Source organism: Marmota flaviventris, chromosome 9 (genome assembly GCF_047511675.1).
Source record: "Marmota flaviventris isolate mMarFla1 chromosome 9, mMarFla1.hap1, whole genome shotgun sequence".
Taxonomy (NCBI): domain Eukaryota; kingdom Metazoa; phylum Chordata; class Mammalia; order Rodentia; family Sciuridae; genus Marmota; species Marmota flaviventris.
In genome coordinates, this window is record NC_092506.1 from 73960824 (window position 1) to 73979874 (window position 19051).

Below are 19051 nucleotides of genomic sequence, written 5' to 3' on the forward strand. Positions count from 1 at the left end.
ACAAGGATGTACAGACGTGAAAGTCTGATAGAGAAATGGGTGCAAATAAAGGAGTTAGGGCCCAAGGAAGGGAGCTAATTGCATGGGGCTACAAAGGAAGTGGAATGGCCACCATTTACCATCATTTGAGTCAGCAAGCATCCCCCTCACAAAGCCAGAGAGAGACTAGGTGGTGCACACAATCATAACTATGGGAGAACAATGTCTCTCTCATTTACAAAGAAGACAGAACATGACTTGAGTTGTTCTTCGAACATTGGAAAAAAGGATTTCCTTCTGTTCTCTGTTTTACTGTCAAAAATGAGTGCCCCCAGGTTCAAAAAGAAACAAGGGTTGTATGAAGTCCATGGCTTAATGCTGTCTGCCTTAATGATTGTGTAGCTGTAAGAAGTGTCTCAACCTCTTAGAACCTCAATTTATTCATGTATAAAAAGGAGGTAATAATACTAATTCTTCAATGTCATCAGGAGATCACCTGAGACCATTCATGGATTCATTCAACATACTTATTAAGTGTCTTCTGATGTGCCAGTTATTGTGCTCAGACCTGGGATATGACAGTGCATGAGATGGGAATGGTCTTGCCCTACTGGAGTTATAGACCAGAGGGTGAGAGAGACAATATCACAATTCATGGCCAGCATGACAGGAGGCCAGCACGACAGGAGGCCAGGCACCTGGTTCAGGCTACACCACGGTCACACATTTGTTCCCTTTCCTTTCTAAAGCTCTCTCAAAGTAATACAACAAGCACTGTTCACTAACACTTATTAGTTAACTTATTTCAGAAATTTCCAGGGGCTCTCGCACTGTAGGTAGGAACAATATCAGGCCCACACAATGACAGATGGTGCACAGAGAAAACCATGACAAAGTGACTAAATTCATGTCCTACTGGGCTCCTAAGTCAAAGGAAACACAGTAGAAAAATGACAGCATCAAGTCACACATTTAAACCTCAAAACTTTTGGCTCACTGAAGCAGAAAGTGCAAACCATCAAGCTGCAGGGCAGGCAAGCCATTGTCCCAGGACTTGGGCAGTGTGGAGGCAAAACATGGCAGCCTCCAGTGGAGCCTGGAATGAGGCTACAGAGTGCAGATGCCTGACATTCTCCACAGCCCATCAGTCCACTCAAAAATGAAGGGCAGAAGAAAGCCTTCAATTCATTTAATTTCTGGTGAAAGAAGGCCTGGGTTTCCCTAAGATTTACTCATGAGTGACAACATTATTTAAAGACCACTGGGCACAATGCCCTCCTTAAATCCCCAGTGGCCTTGGACAAAAGAATCTGGCTGAGGAGCTGGTCCTGAGCATTGTGAGGGGAGGTGACAGCTGTGTGTCCACAACACTGGAGAGGGATTTCCTCCCCAGGCCTCCCTCGCTTCCCAGGGCTTGCTCTGTGCACTTAGCAGTGCTGGGGACAACAGAGGAGGTAAGGCCCCAGTGGGTGCAGAAGCTCTTAACAGAAAAGCTTCCTAAGTTATTCCTTTAGAGCAACAGTGGGTGGTGACTAAAACTCTTGTCTGGGAATTCAGTCAATCTTATTTTGGATACCGACTGGAGAATCCATTGCCCTCTCCTTTCTTGGTAGCCTCGCTGTCACCTGCCCAGCCCTGGAGCTCTAAAAATATTTGTCAGGTTTACTCCAAGTGTTTGTTTACAAGTCTGTGTCCCCATTTAGACTCTTGGCAGATACTGTGCCTTGTTTATTTTTACTGTAGTGCCTGGCTTGTCATAGGAGCTGAATAAGATGGGGTGGGGAGAAAAGGAAAGAGGGAGGGAGAGAGAGAGAGAGAGAGAGAGAGAGAGAAGGCAGGAAAAGAGTACAAATAAATGAACAAAACTGGCTCCGAGGTTGGACAAATTGATTAGGATATGCCAATTTTGACTTCACAAATCTCGTAGGTCCTCAGACATTCCACAGAGTTCTCAGGTTGGGGGTGGGAAAAGGTGTGTCATGGTAACACACCTGTCTTCTTCTTCCACCTGTGCTTTAACCCAGCTTTTATAATACATGTCGGCTTATATACCAGATTCCTTATTTGTGATTTTGTTTGAATAAAAAATTTGTTTGCTTGTTTTGTTCTGTGTCTGAGAGAATTGTTCAAAAAAATATTGGGCTAGGTTTTTGTTTTTTGTACTTGTATTGCTTCAGCTTTTGACCATTGCTGGAAAATTTTCTGCATCTCTTCTTGGAAGGCTGCCAGAGCAATGATATGAATAAGGAACTTCACTTTTAACTGTATGCATGCTGCTTGGCATCCACATGTCCTGGTTTTGAAGTGTGTGGACCTTGTATGATGATCAAGTGTGCAGACCATCCTACAGTATGGGCCATCTACAAGGTAGCAGAGGAACTCCCATGACTTCCTTTACCTGCTTATTTCATGCCCACCCACTGAGCACCTGCTCTGCATGGGGCTCTGTGAGGCACTGGCAAATAGAGGTGGTAGGAGAAAGTGTTTTGTCCAGGAGCTCACATCCTAGTGAGGCGAGGTGAAGAAATTACAAGGTGATGTAATTCAAGATGCTGAGCAGCTCAGTCAGCAATGTACAAGTGCTGTGGGCAGCGGAATAGGAGAAATAACCTCCTTGAGGACTTGGGAGAGCGTAGGGAAGGCTTAGCAAAAAAGCAACACTAAAACTGGGTCCTATTCTTGGACAATTCTGCAAGACTGGAGACAGAAGGAAAGTGGACCGGCCTAGAGGCACCAGCCACAGGGCACCTCCTGGAAGAGGGGGTCTGGGGTGCTGGACCATCTGGGAGGTGCAGCTGACAAGGCCATGTATGTCAGGCAGGGAGGCTGGAGGTAGGTCAGACCAGATGGAAAGGATCCCTGGAAGCCTCACTAACCACCTGACTCTAGAGGCGCTGGGGAGCCTGTGAAGCTATTAAGGCATGGCTTCATGTACAATCTAAGGAAAGACTGATGACCCTGAAGGCAATGGGGAAGGAAATCCAGCAGGCAAAGATGGCCCAATTTTCACTTAAATGAGTTCTTGACAGCTGCGGGAGGGGCAGAGGCTGGAGGCTGTGAGGCAGTAATAAGGCTGTTGCCAGAGTCCATGTGAAGGAAGAAGATTAGGGCAGGGCAGAGGAGACAGTGGAAAGAAGGCAGAGATTTAGATTCCACGTCAGAGGGAGGGAAAGCAAGACATGATTCCTCCTTGTGTGTTGAGCGGTGGTGCAGGCTTTGGACGTTTCAAGCCCAGGAGACTTAGGCTGGTCCTTGTTTCTGTTTCTCAGCACTGCTCTGTGTCTGTGCTCGGGTACTGAGGGTCTCGAAGATGCTGTCTCTTTCCTGGGGGTGAGATTAGCCATCCCGGTACTAGAGGAGTTGTTGACATCAGTCCTCATGGTTCATAATGTAGCAATATGATTCTATTCTGATTCTCCATGGGCTTCCATATTGGGCTAAATTGTGTACCCTCAAAATTCATAAGTTGAAGTCCTCACCTCTCAGTATCTCAGAGTGTGACCATATTAGGATATAGAGTCTTAAAAAAGGTAATTAAGTTAAAATGGGTTGGTCTGTGTGACACAATCCAGTATGACTTTTGTCTTTATAAGAGGAAATTATGATTCAGACAACATAGAGGAATGAGCACATGAGGATGCACGTGATAAGGTGGCCACCTGCAAGCCAAGGAGAGAGATCTCAGAAGAAACCAAACTTGCTGGCACCTTGATCTTGGACTTCTAGCCGCTGGAGTTCACTATTATAAATTGTGTTGTGATGAGAAAATGAATTTCTCTTGTTTAAGCATGTGAAATTTTGTTGTGATAGCCTGAGTAAACCAATATACTCTCTGTGACTGAATCTCACCTGGGGTACCCTGCCTGGTCCAGGGGATAGAAGGATTCACCTGGGAATTGGGACCATGTTCCATGGTTGTTTTTTTTTTTTTAATTTTTAATTTTATTTTTCTTCAGATCATCCAGCTTCTCCACTGGCCTATTCCATCATTATTGTTTCAGGGTAGGTGAGATGGGCAGGTGAGCCAGGGGAATTCAGTCACTTAAACAAGAATGTGGCTGGGTTAATACCTTTAGGCTGCTGCTTTTTTTCTAAAGAGCAGTTTGTTAAAAATAAAACAACAAACAAACTCATGTGACTCAGTTTCTAGTACTAGCTTAGAGCCAGTTTCTTAGAGGGCTGGGTATTTTGGTTTTAATTGGAATGACTATTGAACTTTGTGGAGGAAATGCCACTTAAAAGAGTAATATACATAAATGAAATCCATCTTCAAGGAGGCAAAGGCCATCAAAAAGGTCAAGGGGACTTCATAAAACCTGCTTCCCTTTAACTGTGATGACTTCATTGTTACATCCAAAGAGAGAGAAGTGTGAGCCTGTGGCCTTAATTAGGTAAACATACAGTTGCTGTTTGGGAATCTCATTGTAAGCAGTGGGAAGACAGGATTTTCACAGACAATTGCTGGATGTGACTAGGTCTGTCTCCAGATCTAACCAGATTATCTAAGCATTGCTCCTTGAACCCGCAACAAAGGAACCTTTTAACCAGTTCCCCTCCAGATTTGGAGATGCCAAATGTTCCTTGTTTTTGGATAGCAACAACAGAAAGCACTGAAAGAGCACAATCTAAAATATCTAAGGAATCTTAGAGTAGTTTTGATTTGCATTTTTCTAATTACTAGAGATGTTGAACATTTTTTCATATATTTATTGATCGAATGTATATCTTCTTATGAGAAGTGTCTGTTCAGTTCTTTAGTGCATTTATTGATTGGGTTGCTTGTTTTTTTGTTTGTTTGTTTGTTTGTTTTGAGTTTTTTTGTGTTAAGTTTTTTGAGTTCTTTATATATCCTGGAGATTAGTGCTCTGATGTGCATGTGGCAAAAATTTGCTCCCAAAAGGTAAGTTCTCTGTTTACCTCATTGATTATTTCTTTTGCTAAGAAGCTTTTTAGTTTGAATCCATCCCATTTATTAATTCTTGATTTTATTTCTTGCTCTTTAGGAGTCTTGTTAAGGAAGTCAGGGCCTAATCTGATGTGATGAAGATTTGGGCCTACTTTTTCCTCTATCAAAACTACTCTAAGATTTCACCTCATGCAATTATCTCAGAATGGCAATTATCAAGAATGCAGACAACAATAAATGTTGATGAGTATGTGGGGGAAAGGACACACTCATACATTGCTGATGGGACTGCAAATTGGTGCAACCAATCTGGAAAGCAGTATGGAGACTCTTAGAAAACTTGAAATGGAATCACCATTTGACACAACCATCCCACCCCTTGGTCTATGTCTGTGTCTGTGCTGGGGTACTAAGGACTTAAAAACAGCATACTATAGTAATGCAGTCACATCAATGTTTATAGCAGCTCAATTCACAATAGCTAAACTATGGAAGCAACCTAGATGCCCTTCAATAGATGAATGGATAAAGAAATTGTGGTATATATACACAATGAACTATCACTCAGCATTAAAAGAGAATAAAATTATGGCATTTGTAGGTAAATGGATGGAGTTGGAGAATATCATGCTAAGTGAAGTAAGCCAATCCCAAACAAACCAAAGCCCAAATGTTCTCTCTGATAAGTGGATGCTGATCCATAATGGAGGGACATGGGGAAAATGGAGGAAATTTGATAGGGCAAAGGGGAGGGAGGGATGGGGAGTGGGCATGGGGGCAAGAAAGATGGTAGAATGAGATGGACATCATACCCTGTACACGTATGACTGCATATATGGTGTGACTCTACATCATGTACAACCAAAGAAATGAAAAGTTGTGCTGCAATTGGGTACAAGAAGTCAAAATGCATTCTGCTGTAATATATGCCTAATTAAAATTAATTAATTAATTTAATAAAATGAAATATCCAAGGAAGTCCCCAATTCAGATGAGGAGTACATACTGCCTAGTCACTCCTCCGGAAAGGGATACAGTGAGGGGGAAAAGCACAGAGCTTAGGAGCCAAACAGACTTGAGTTTGAATTGGCTCCATTGGTTACTAAATATATGACCTTAAGACCACTAATCAACTTTCTGTTGCCCCCAGCTTCCTCATCTACATACCCGGTGTAACATTGACAGGGTGACACACAGGATTCAGTGTATGAAAAAAGATCAAAAGAACTGCACAGAGATGATGATGGTGGCTTGGTCAGCACTGCCAGGAAAATGACTCTCTTCTCTAGTTCATGGTTACCTTGACAAATGAATGTGGAGGATCAGCAACTACCCAACCTTCCTTCATGCACTCAGCAAAAATGAACAATCACCTCCACTACACCAGGCACTCACTACAAAACAGACAGACTCCTTCCTCCATGAACTGAAAGTGTCATTCCAAACCTGTTCGGGATTTTAAACATGTCACAGTAAGATCTGGTGATGCTTTGGCCACTCTCAGAAAGTGGCACCTGCCATAAGAGTAATAAGAACAGGAATAAAAGCTACCACTTTCTACTTTGGTTTTATGCTTCTTCAAACAACATTTTCACACATAACATGGGAGCCCCACAGAGGCTTTGGAACCTCAACACACAACCAACAAGTGTGGTCTCCATCTCCCTAAGTTTAATAGGAACTTTGTAACATATTTCCCCCAAGTTTAAAATTGATATATGCTCATTACACACAAAAATTGAGAGGAAAAAATAAAATCACACCTTAAAGTCACCCAGAGACAGATGATCTTTGTACATTTTTGATCCATTTCCTTCAGTCTTTTTTCTATGCTTAAAAAAGTAGAAAATTTTTGTTTAAACAAAATGTCATATGCTTCTTTTTTTTTCACTGATAATGATCTGATTAGCATGTTTCTGCATACTAAAAATTCAGCTTATAACATTCTTAAAAACTGAAAAATAGTACAAATTATTATCTGATAGTTCCCATTTTCTATATTATAATTATTTCCAGACCTTCACTATTATAAGTTATGTTTTTGATGAGCACACAGGAAACTTTGCAATTGTGATATTTTTTTTTTTTAGGTTGAACCACTGTAAGTGGACTTAAGAGACTAATGACTCATTCATTCAGCAAATTCTTCATAAGCACCCACTAAGTGCTAGGCACCATTCCAAATTGGCAATATAGTAGAAAGCAAAAAAGTGAAAAACCAATGAAATATTTCTGCTTTCATGAAGCTTACATTCTGGAGAGATGTAAATGATTTTAAGTCCCTCAGGGTGTTGCCAAAACATTTTCAGTAAGACCAGAGTAATTTACAACTCCTCTATCAGCACATAAGTAGCCATCTTGCTACATTTTCATCAAGTTTGCAATTAATTTTTTTTCTATCTTCATAAATATAATGGCGATGTTGTTGTCCATAAGAATTTCCCCCCTTCCCTCTCTACTCATATGTATTCACTTACTCACAAAACACAAGTAAATTGAAGAAATGCTTGAATTCTCATCCAAAGTGTGCTCTCCAAATGTCAAGTTTCAAAGACTTTTTAATCTCTCTAGTGAGGAACAATCTCAGCCCCACAGCAGGAAGGACAACAGAGGAATCACCTCCTATACCCTGCTACCATAGTCCCCAAAGGTAGCAGGAGATCATGATGACAAAAAGTCAGCAGTGAGCTTCTCCACCCAAATGCCAGATTTCTTAGGGGGGTTAGGCAGGCCAAGCCAGGTGGTCTCTGCAGGGGTCATGAAGTTGGGGTCAATGAGGCTCTCCCATGAACACATTTGGTGAGGTAAAGAACTGAACAATAGAGGGAATTTGGTGCATTTCCATAGAGGTCTTAGGAGGATACTGAGGACTTTGACGTAGGCTTATAATGAAAGGGCTACATATATAAAAATGCAATTTATAGTATATATAGGGAAATATATAAAAAGAAGTAAACAAAATAATAAAAAATGAGCAAAGTTAAAATAAGAAATATATGTGCAAAATTATCATGAGTATAATATTTTCAAAGTGTTAGAAACTTACAGAATACTCATTTATTTATTTATTTTAAATTTGTTCTAATTAGTTATATGTGACAGTAGAATGCATTCTGACATATCATACATACATGTACTATTACTTCTCATTCTTCTGGTTGTACATGATGTAGAATCACACTGGTTGTGTAATTATATCTGTACGTAGGACAATATTGTCTGATGCATTCTACTCCCCTTTCTACTCCTATACCCCCCTCCCCTCCCTTTATTTTCCCCTGCCTAATCCAAACTACCTTCTATTTTTCTCTAGCAGTCCCCTGCCCCATTGGCATATCAGAGAAAACATTTGGTCTTTGGGATTGGCTTATTTTGATTAGCATGATAATCTCCAGCTCCATCCACTTACCTGAAAATGCTATAATTTAATTCTTCTTTAAGGCTGAATAATATTCCATTGTGTATATATACCACATTTTCTTTATTATCCATTCATCTGTGGAAAGGCTTCTAGGTTGGTTCCATAGTTTGGCTATTGTGAATTGAGCTGTCACAAACATGGATGTGGCTGCATCACTGTAGTATGCTGATTTTAAGTCCTTTGGGTATAAACTGAACAGTGGGACAACTGGGTCAAATGGTGATTCCATTCCAAGTTTTCTAAGGAATATCCATACTGCTTTCCACAGTGGTTGCACCAATTTGTGGGTCCCTCCAGCAATGTATGAAAGAACATTTTTCCCTACCTCCTTGCCAACAATTATTATTGCTTGTATTCTTAACAATTGCCATTCTGACTAGAGTGAGATGAAATCTTAGTTTTGATGTGCATTTCTCTAATTGCTAGAGATGTTGAACATTTTTTCATATATTTATTGCTCAATCACATTTTTTATTCTGTGAAGTATCTGTTCAGTTCCTCTTCCTATTTATTAAGTGGGTTATTATTATTATTTTTTTTGGTGTTGAGTTTTTTGATTTCATTATATATCCTGGAGATTAATGCTTTATCTGAGGTACAGGTGGTAAAGATTTTCTCCCATTCTGTAGGCTCTCTCTCTCTTCATGTTATTGATTGTTCCCTTTACTGAGGAGAAGCTTTTTAGTTTGAATCCATCTCATTTATTGATTCTGGATTTTACTTTGTGTGCTTCAGGAGCCTTGTTAAGAAGTCAGTTCCTAAGCCAATGTGGTGACGATTTGGGCCTACTTTTTCTTCTATTAGGTACAGGGTTTCTTTTCTAGTGCCTAAGTCTTTGATCCATTTTGAGTTGCTGAATACTCATTTATTTTAAAAATATCTATGTATGTGTGTGTCTATCTATCTATCTACACAAACATGCCTTAGTATATATGAGGCACTGTTTTAAGCATTTTCAACTTATGAATAGATACCATTGTTGTCTCCCCTAGATAGATGAAGAAATTGAACATAGAGAGTAAAGTACTTGTAAAGTCAGGATTTAACCCCAATTAGTCTCCCTTTAGAGTCTACCCTTAAACACTATCATAAAAAAAAGAGAAACTGATAATTTGGTATAGTAACTTCTGTGGGTCAACAGGTCAGATCAAGAGAGATGTATCTAATGACTTCTATGAAACAGGCACTGTTGTGGCCCAACATCATCAAGACCATGAGTAGGAGGGCTAGGAAATTAAATCTGGCTTAAGATCTATCTGGACTCAAGTACACTCTTTCTACTACACCCTGCTTAAAGGAAAAGGTTTTCTCACTTGGGGTGAAGTGCATGGGGCATAGTTTGCCCAGGCCTCAATATTCTTTGAACAAAAGGCCACAGCGGGAAGAGAAGCTCCCAGTGTGTTGTGTTTAGGGGGACCATTATGTTGAATGGCACCTTCAAGTGCTCCCTCCCTGCACAAGGCCCCAGACACTTTAATATGGTCCAGGTGGTTCAGAGTTTACCTTTTGGATTCAGAGGCCTCCATGCAACAAATAACAGTCTTTAAGGATTTTAAGAAATGTTCTTACAATCTCAACCTTTGGCATTAGAATCTGCTGAACCTCCAGTTATTGAAAATTCTTTTATATTTTTCCCTTGATAATTCACACTGTACTTCAGACTGCTTTGATAGCTCTCTTAACAGTTGCCTTCATATTTCAAACCTATGAAATGACATATTTGAAGGGATTATTCATTTTTTTCCAATGGAAATCACATATACCCCATAATGCTTTAATAATACTAACCAGATGGATTGAGAGGACTTTGACAAGGAGTTTCTTTAGTTAATTTGAGAACATACTGAATTTTAGTCTCTTTTGACCATTGAAAAAATGGGCAGAAGAAAAAGTGCTCCATAAATTTCCTGCTTATGCAATTTTAATACTTTCATCATGCTCAGATGAATATATTTAAAGCTAAATCTCCCCTTCTTCCATTTTGAAAGTAGAGGTTTCAGGATTTATTCAGGAAAGCCTAAGAAAATATTTACTTATACAGACTAGTTACCCCTAAATAATTCCCACTCAAAATAGAAGGAGAAGAAGAAAAATACCTCCATTCAGTGCTCATGCTGGTGTCTTTCTCCATTACCCTCAAAGAGTACAAGAGCCTTCAAGACAATTTCTTCTTCATGTAAAGTCATAAGTTGCCAGGGCCAGAAGGGACCTTAAAGATAATATGGTCTACATTTTTCATGTTCTAGATGAAGAAACGAAGAATTTCAGATTTGGCAAAGGTCATGTGAGTAAGAAATGACGGAGTTTAGCCTTGATCCCCATTCTGTGTAATGTCCACTGATTATATAACTTTGCCTCTTTTCTGCTCTGCTTTCCTGTCTTTTTCTTACTTTTTCCACTTCCTTTGATAGACCAGGTCTTGTGTGGTGATGGGACAGGCCAAACCAGAGCAGGCCAGATTGTGAACAGCAAAGTTACAGGCAATAGAGAGAAGGTCTGGTAACTGAGAGCCAGAAAAGGTCTTTTCACAGAGTCTGTATACTATATTTAGATCAGAGAATTTGACATCAGGTCATAGAAGTGCTGCCAACAGATCGAGTAAGCAAAGGGTAAGAGAAACAACTGAAATTGCATTTCAGTGTAGGACTCTTCATCATAAGAACTGAAGTACATATGCACAAAACTCAACTCAAAGTGGATTAAGTACTTAGGAATTAGACCAGGGACCCTACACCTAATAGAAGAAAAAGTAGGCCCAAATCTTCATCATGTTGGATTAGGCCCTGACTTTCTTAACAAGATTCCTAAAGAGCAAGAAATAAAATCAAGAATCAATAAATGGGATGGATTTAAACTAAAAAGCTTCTCTCAGCAAAAGAAACAATCAATGAGGTGAAGAGAGAGCCTATAGAATGGGGGCAAATTTTTACCACACGCACATCAGATAGAGCACTAATCTCCAGTGCTCTATCAAAAACTTAACACCAAACAAACAAACAATCCAGTCAACAAATGGGCTAAGAAACTGAACAGACACTTGTCAGAAGAAGATATACAATTGATCAACAAATATATAAAAAATGTTCAACATCTCTAGTAATTAGAGAAATGCAAGTCAAAACTATGCTGAGATTTCATCTCATCCCAGTCCGAATGGAATTATCAAGAATACAAGCAATAATAAATGTTGGTGAAGATGTGGGGGCAAAGGCACACTCATATATTGCTGGTGGGACTGAAAATTGGTGCAACCAATCTAGGAAGCAATATGAAGATTCTTTAGAAAACTTGGAATGGAACTACCATTTGACCTAGCTATCCCACTCTTCAGTCTATACCCAAAGGACTTAAAAACAGTATACTACAGTGACACAGCCATATCAATGTTTATAGCAGCACCACTCACAATAGCTAAACTGTGGAATAAAACTAGATGCCATTCAATAAATGAGTGGATAAAGAAACTGTGGTATATATACACAATGGACTATTATTCAGCATTAAAAGAGAATAAAATTTTGGTATTTGAGTTAAATGGATAGAGTTGGAAAATATCAAGTTAAGCAAAGTAAGTCAGTCTCCAAAACCCAGAGGCCAAATGTTTTCTCTGATAAGTGGATGCTAATCCATAATGGGGGAAAGCATGGGATGAGCGGAGGAATCTTGGTAGGGGCAAAAGGGAGGGAGGGGAGGAGAGGGGTTATGTGGATAAGAAAGATGCTATAATGAGATTGACATCATTACCCTAGGTACATGTATGATTGCATAAACATTATGACTCTACTTTATGTACAACCAGAGAAGTGAAAAATTGTGCTTCACTTGTGTACAATGAATCAAAGCACTTCCTGCTGTCATGAATAACTTATTAGAGCTAAGAAAACAAAACAAACAAACAAATAAAAAAACAAAACTGAGGTACAGAACCAAGGCAGAGACATGGCCAGACGGACCCAGAGGAGCTGAAATCAAAATATGGAGCTCAGTTCCAAGGAACAAGTTTACAAGGCCAGGTACAACTAGCAGTGAACTTCTGGCCTAGAGTTCCTTCAACTATCCCCAAACAGTGTAGAAGAGACAATAGCTATCTAAATAAATTCACATACTTCCATGTATTTCCATATATGCTTTGTGGATAGATTGGGGCCATGTGACTAATCAAAGGAATGAAGGGAAGTAGCAACCATGAGAGCCACATACTTTTTGTTGGGAAGGAAAGAAGACACTAGAAGTCCTAGAGAATAGATCTCTGTCAGCTCTTTGTCCACCCTACTTGAGCACTGTGATGAAGATGCTGGAATACATGCATGCTTAGACACAGCATGTTCATTTTACCTGAGGGCTTAATGACTACATGGAAAATGCCTTTGAGCAAGAAAGTATACCCTGCTACATAGGGGCTATCTGCTAGAAGAAAACAAGAACAAAGAAGGTTTCCCCATAAAACTAATGCTCTCTGTCTATTATAACTGCTTATTTTGTTGCAAGCAGGATAAATGTGGGGAATTTATAAATGGTAAATAGCAATCATATAAGCATGCTTAATCATAAATATATTTATATACATGTAAATTGATATCAATGTATTTACATCAATTTAAATCTATAACCCATTTAATCTTTCCAACACATGAATGAGGCAGATATTATTTCCATTTTTAGATCAGGAAACTGAATCACAGAGTGTGAGTGATCTGGAATACAAACCTCTAGATTAGAAATCACATCTTAATAAGTAGTTAGAAAATTATTGCTAAATGTTTATATACTGGTACTGTAATTTAAACTGAATCAATTTATTATACTTACCCATATTTAAATTTAAAATCAATCATTTTAAAGTAAATAATTCAGTAGCATTTAGTGCAACTCACAATGCACTTACAATTTCAATTTAGTTCCAAAACACTTTTATTACCCTCCAAAGGAACTTTCTACTTAGTCATCAATTGCTTCCTGATTCTTATTTCCTAAGCTCTACGCAGCCCCCACCCCTTACCAACAATTAGTCTATTTTCTGTATCTACATATTTACTTATTCTGTATGTTTCACATGAATGGAATTGTATAATATGTAACCTTTTGTGTTTGTCTTCTTTCAGTTAGCACAATGTTTTTGAGGTCATCCATGTCATATCATTCACTAGTACTCCATTCACTTTTATGGTGAAGTAATATCCCCATATATACTACAGATTATTTATCTACTCATTCACCTGTTGATGGACATTTGGTCTGTTTATCCATCTGTTGATGGATAGGACCATAGGCCCAACTGTACCTGCAGGGTTTCTCATCTGCATCACTAGTTACCCATTGGAGCATTTGTACATGCTGTTATTCCACAGTTACAAGACTGAATATGCTTCTGAGTCATGAGGCCTTCAAGCTGAGAATCTGACCAGGTATTGGTCCTGGAAAGGATTTTAGAAGTGGTAGAAGAAATTACTCTGGGTGTAGAAGATTTTTTGGGTTCAGCTTTGCCTCCAACAGCTATGTGACTCTGGACCAGTCTCTCTGGGTCTCAGCTACCTATTAATCAGAGGAACTCTGAGTCCCTTCTAGTCCTAACAATCAATGACTTGCATTTTCTCTGTGAAAATTACTTTTTGCTGAATTACATCAGAGTCAGTAGTCTCCAGTAATTGTTATTCATTGTTGCTGTCTATTTTAGGTTCTATTTAACTATATTATTTAAATCTTGGTAACAATTCTTTAAAATATATTTATTAAAAATCATGCCTACTTTATAGATGGAAGAGACAAGTAACTTCCCCAAGTCATATAGCCAAAGGGGAAAGAACAATGACTGAAATTCAGGCAGTTGGACTCCAAAGACCTCTGTTCTTTTTCGAGTCTCTGTTTTTCAATGATTTTCTCTTCCTGATTTTATTTTCCCCTAATACAGACCTATGGGTCTTCCAGAAAAGTTGTCTGTCCATAAAAATTGACTGTTTCTCCACTCCACCTATTTTCCCAGAGCTTCTGAAGCCCACATACATCACTCCCATTGAAGTACCTGGGAATCAGATCCATGAGAGGAGAATTCACTTCTCCTCCTTCCCCAAGGCTACCTGAGCAGATAACAATATCACGTGACCCTCACATGATCAGTTTATCTACCCATGGATCTCTATTATCTTATGGGTTTGTTACAGTGATTCTATAAATTAGTTGAGGATTAATTTTACCAGTGAGGAGGCTGAGAGGTAACTTGCCCATGGTCATATACCTGGCTTATACCATTTTCTTCTGGGGCCTTTGATGAGCCGGGTTGAACTGGAGTTTGGGAAAATATCTCAGGAACGTGCAAAAGTTTCTTTGTGGACAGCAAGGGGATGAGGGTGCTACTTACAGCCATACACACAAATGCCATTCAGAATATTAGCCCTGACCCTACAGAATCAATTGGTGGCCTATTTCAGGTGAAGCTATTTCAGGTAGCTTTGGGTACTCTCACAATCCATTATGCAGGCCTTCTTCTCTGTTCCATGAGCTTGAGAGTCCCCCAAAATATCTCAGACAACCCCAATGTTTGATTTTCACCAGATGCGGCTTAGGACTCATGTTCTCCTGTGGATATGGGAAAATCCTGCATCATACACTAGAAAGTGACCCACAGTTCAGTGCTGATGACTCTTCCAGTACATAGAAGTAGAGGGATTTCAGTGGAGTGACTTGGTGCCTTTGGTTGGATCACTGTTTTTGATTTGGAGGCCTTATGTTTGGAAAATCTGGCTTTGGATTAATTGATGCTTACTCTTTCTGTCTTAATCAACCCCAATTCTTTTTCGAATCCAAGTGTCACAAGCAGAAGGAAATATAAATATGTGAGGTTGCTGTTTTCAGCAAATTCACTCCGCAATCAATGCCAAACCAGGCATTGCCCTAAAACCACTCTGTCACCAACAGCAAGAAAAGGAGATAGGGTTGCATTTCTTGGAAGCCAACAACTTGATTTTCATTTTGGCACATTGTGGGGTTTGTTTTTATTGCTGTTATTCTTGTCGTTCTGGAATGAAGGACAGGCTTATTTTCAGAGCTGGATTTATGATTAAACTCAGCTTTATTTCTTGAAACAACTTGCTAAATAAATTCTATTGACTTAATACATTCATAGCCATTAGAAACCTGTCCTCCCCAAGAGAGATCCTTGTAGAATACAAATGTAACTGTGCTACTCCTTATTTGGGATATTCTGACCACAAGTTGCTTTTTAGCCTTAGTGGCCGGACTGGTCTCTATTATGGTAGGTAGATCCATGCCACACTGGCCATTAGATACTTTGAATATCATCCTTTCTTATTAACTTCTACTTCTACCCTTACCATTTTGAATGAACCAGGCTTTTTGGTCTTTTCATAGCTTCCCTTTGGAAACTCCCAACTTTCTCTAAGTCCTCTTAGCCTTCAATGCTCTCAAGTCTGAGAAATCTCCCTAGCCTCATCTTCTCCTCCTTTCCTCATCATGCACATTATTAACCATCCCTCCTCTCTGATTCCACAGAACTGTACACAAACCAATGAGTTGAGAGACATAGGTTTTTTTTTTTTTCCCCCACTAAAGGGGCACATCTAAAAAGAGCTAAGTGAATATCATCAGAAAAAAAAGGCAAGCTAGGAAAGTAAGTCCTTCTAATAAGAGATATAGAATCTAATAGTTGAAAGTTATTCCCATCTCCTTCTGTAGTATCCTCAATAGATTTATTTTAGCTTCAAAGCATGCATGTCCAGAGATACAGAAGCTAGTTTTTTTTTTTAAAACAAAGTTTGTGTGTGTGTGTGTGTGTGTATATATACGCGCATGCACGCTCATGTGGGTTGTTTTGTTTTACATTGAGCAAAAGTTGATCTTAAAATAATCTCCACTTAATATGTCCTTGATCCGACTTCTAGAACCAAGCAAAATAAGTTTCCATACTAATTGATGATCCTCCAGATGTTTGAGAAAGGCTCTCATCTGTCTTCTGTCCTTCTAAAAGACAATGAAGGTCCTGGAATCATTCTTTCTGTCCTGCTAGGAAAAGGATTATGCCAAATGTACCTATCAGGTATTTCCCAAGTGTCTAGCAGCAAGAAGTTGTTAGAGAGGGTAAATACATTTGTTACAGAATTAATTCCAGTACAAGAATAAGCAGTATATTGCTTAAGTAGAAGATTGCAACACAAAAGAAAACAGTCAAAAAACCTAGAAGGTATTTCTTAGGGAATGTTCCAAACATCTTGCAATGGATCCTGCAGATTAAAGTTCAGCTGCAGCTTATTATTTGTGAAGTATTATATCTATTTCTTGTAGAAGGACGAAGGGGCAGGCAAAAAATAATGAGTCCACCCACACTTGATAAATTTAGGAAAAATTCCTAGGAGGGGCCACTATGGGGAGCTGGAGATCATTCTGGAATGAAACCCAATTCTAGTAAAACTAAATATGCATGAGAAGAAAGCAGTCTGGGCAGTGTCAGAGTTGAGTTTGGAAAGTGATCTTGGAATTTTTCTCTGAGGATCCACTTACAATAGTGATGTTTTCAGGTTGGGGTTTTGCCTGGAGTCAGAGCAGCTGGACTCAAATACCCTCTAAGCTCCCTCTAGAGGTTGAGGTGTGTAGTTGCCAAAGGAGCTAGGGGACTTGGAAGCCTGCCCCAGTGTCCAGAGGGAAGTCTAGATGAATTATTGGTTCTCGAACAAAATCTGTTAGTTGAAAACATTAAAAGCAAAACAAAACTTCCCCATTCTGTAAATATAGCAAGGCTGAGATCAAATGCATTGTGAATGTACACTTGTATAAGAGAGGTAGTAAACTGGTAATAGTCTAAAACTTTAAATTAGATACTTTGATTATAACTGATTTGATTATAGCAGCAATGAATGTAAAAAAATCATAACAACTTCCTGGATATGATGAATTCTAAAAAGGTACATTATCTTTTGGTTAGTATTTGGTAGAATCAACATGATCATCATTATAGCCACCAATTATTGAGTACTTTTTATGTGTCAGGTGCTGGATAAACACTTTATTTACATTTTTTCTCTTGTAATTTTCATAAACACCCTTTGAGATCAATTCTGCAATTAGCACTATTTTATAATCCATTTTGAATGAACCAGGCTCTTTGGTCTTCTCATTTAGAGAAGTTAAATCCTTTGTATGAGTTGATTTAGCTAACATGTAGTGATGCCAGGATTTGAACTCAGGCTTGTACTCTTAAGCACAAAACAATGTTTTCTCACTAGAGGAAACTGGATTCAGCAAGATTACTGAGTAGTCCCAGGAACACAACTTTCAAGTGACACAAAACTAGCAAGTGAATGAAAGTATATATGCGGTACCTGATCCATCACGGACATTCAATGAAAACCAGCTCCCTCCCCCTCTGTCAAAACAGTGCTGACTACCTGTGTCTTGAGTGAGATTTCAATAGCATAAATACTCCTGAGGAGACAACCCAGTCCATTTAACGTTTGCATACTGTCACCTAGACCTGGATGCTGCCTTTATTGAGTGCTAAATGAATATTTGCCAGCTGAATCATAGAAAGATTAAATTCCACTAGGCCTGTCTTCAAGGAGCTTATGATCTGCTGGAAATTAAAATTTGTGCACATAAACATACACACACACACACACACACGCACACACACACACACACCCTAGTATGATAGTCAGAAGAAAGTTAAAATATATTGAAAAATATATAAAGCAATTCCACATTTTCACATAAGACTGAAAGATTTGCCTATGTGCAAGAAAACGTATAAGAATATTGATTGAAAATTTGTTTATAATACTGAAAATTGACAACACCTTAAATGTTCATCAACACAAGACTGGAGAAATACATTTTAGTATACTGGCACAGTAAATGCTACACAATGATTAAAATAAGTGATCTAAATGTATGATTTGGATGACTCTAAAAACACAATAGGCAAAAATGTATTGATGTTATACTTATTTAACACTAACTGTGTACAGAGCATTAACTTATATGCTTGGCATGTCTTAATTAATTAATTTTTTCCTTGAAGCAACTTTTTGAGTATAGGAACCATCACTAAGTCCACCCCAGAAATGAGGAAATCAAATAAGGATACCTACATTTGATATAATTGCCAAAATGCTTAACCAAATGCAAATGTAGTACAATCATAAAAACAGGCACAGGAATCATTAAACACAAAATTTATGATAGTGATTACATTAGGGGTGATGAAAGGAAGGGACACGTGACCAGAGAGGTGAATTAAAGGGGCGACAAATGCATTTATACTGTTTCATTTCCTAAGCTAGACGGTTAGTATATAGATATTTTTTCATTCATTATAATTTTTTTCTATATCTGAAATATTTCATAACGAAGAAAGTGATATATAAGCAGAAACTACATACCCTGAGGGCTCAAAGGAAGGAGACATCATGCCTAAGATTCCATGGAGGAAGGGGCATTTAAATTAAGCCTAAACATGATAGGTAGGATAACATGGAAATTCAACAAGTGTGGGAATCAGTGCACGCTCACCCGAGTGATGCTGCACACACAGGTGGAAGCTGCATTCAAGGCTCAGACTGTAAGAAAAGATTCCACTTTCCATTCCAAGAGGAACTCAGATGTTGGATTTGGTGGCAACAATATCTACTCCGCTTTCTCTCTGTGTCCATAGCTGGGGACCCTTTTGCCTTTCTATGTTGAGTGACTGCGAATTCATGAATCTGTTGGTATCTTGTTTTTTTTTTAAGACTGTGGGT

The 19051-nt window shown here is 38.9% G+C and overlaps 1 protein-coding gene across 4 annotated transcripts in view; it reads right to left on the reverse strand.

Moving 5' to 3' along the window:
• Positions 1 to 19051, reverse strand: part of Me3 (malic enzyme 3) — a 206074-nt gene that overhangs the window by 138684 nt on the left and 48339 nt on the right. Inside the window, exon 1 of one of the 4 annotated variants that reach the window (XM_071616582.1) lies at positions 6649 to 6695. The exons of the other annotated variants lie outside the window; for them this stretch is intronic. Within the exon in view, the coding sequence (XP_071472683.1) occupies positions 6649 to 6684 (36 nt within the window). The 5' untranslated portion in view covers positions 6685 to 6695. Of the gene's footprint in view, positions 1 to 6648; positions 6696 to 19051 lie in introns of those variants that run through there. 4 annotated transcript variants of the gene reach the window in all.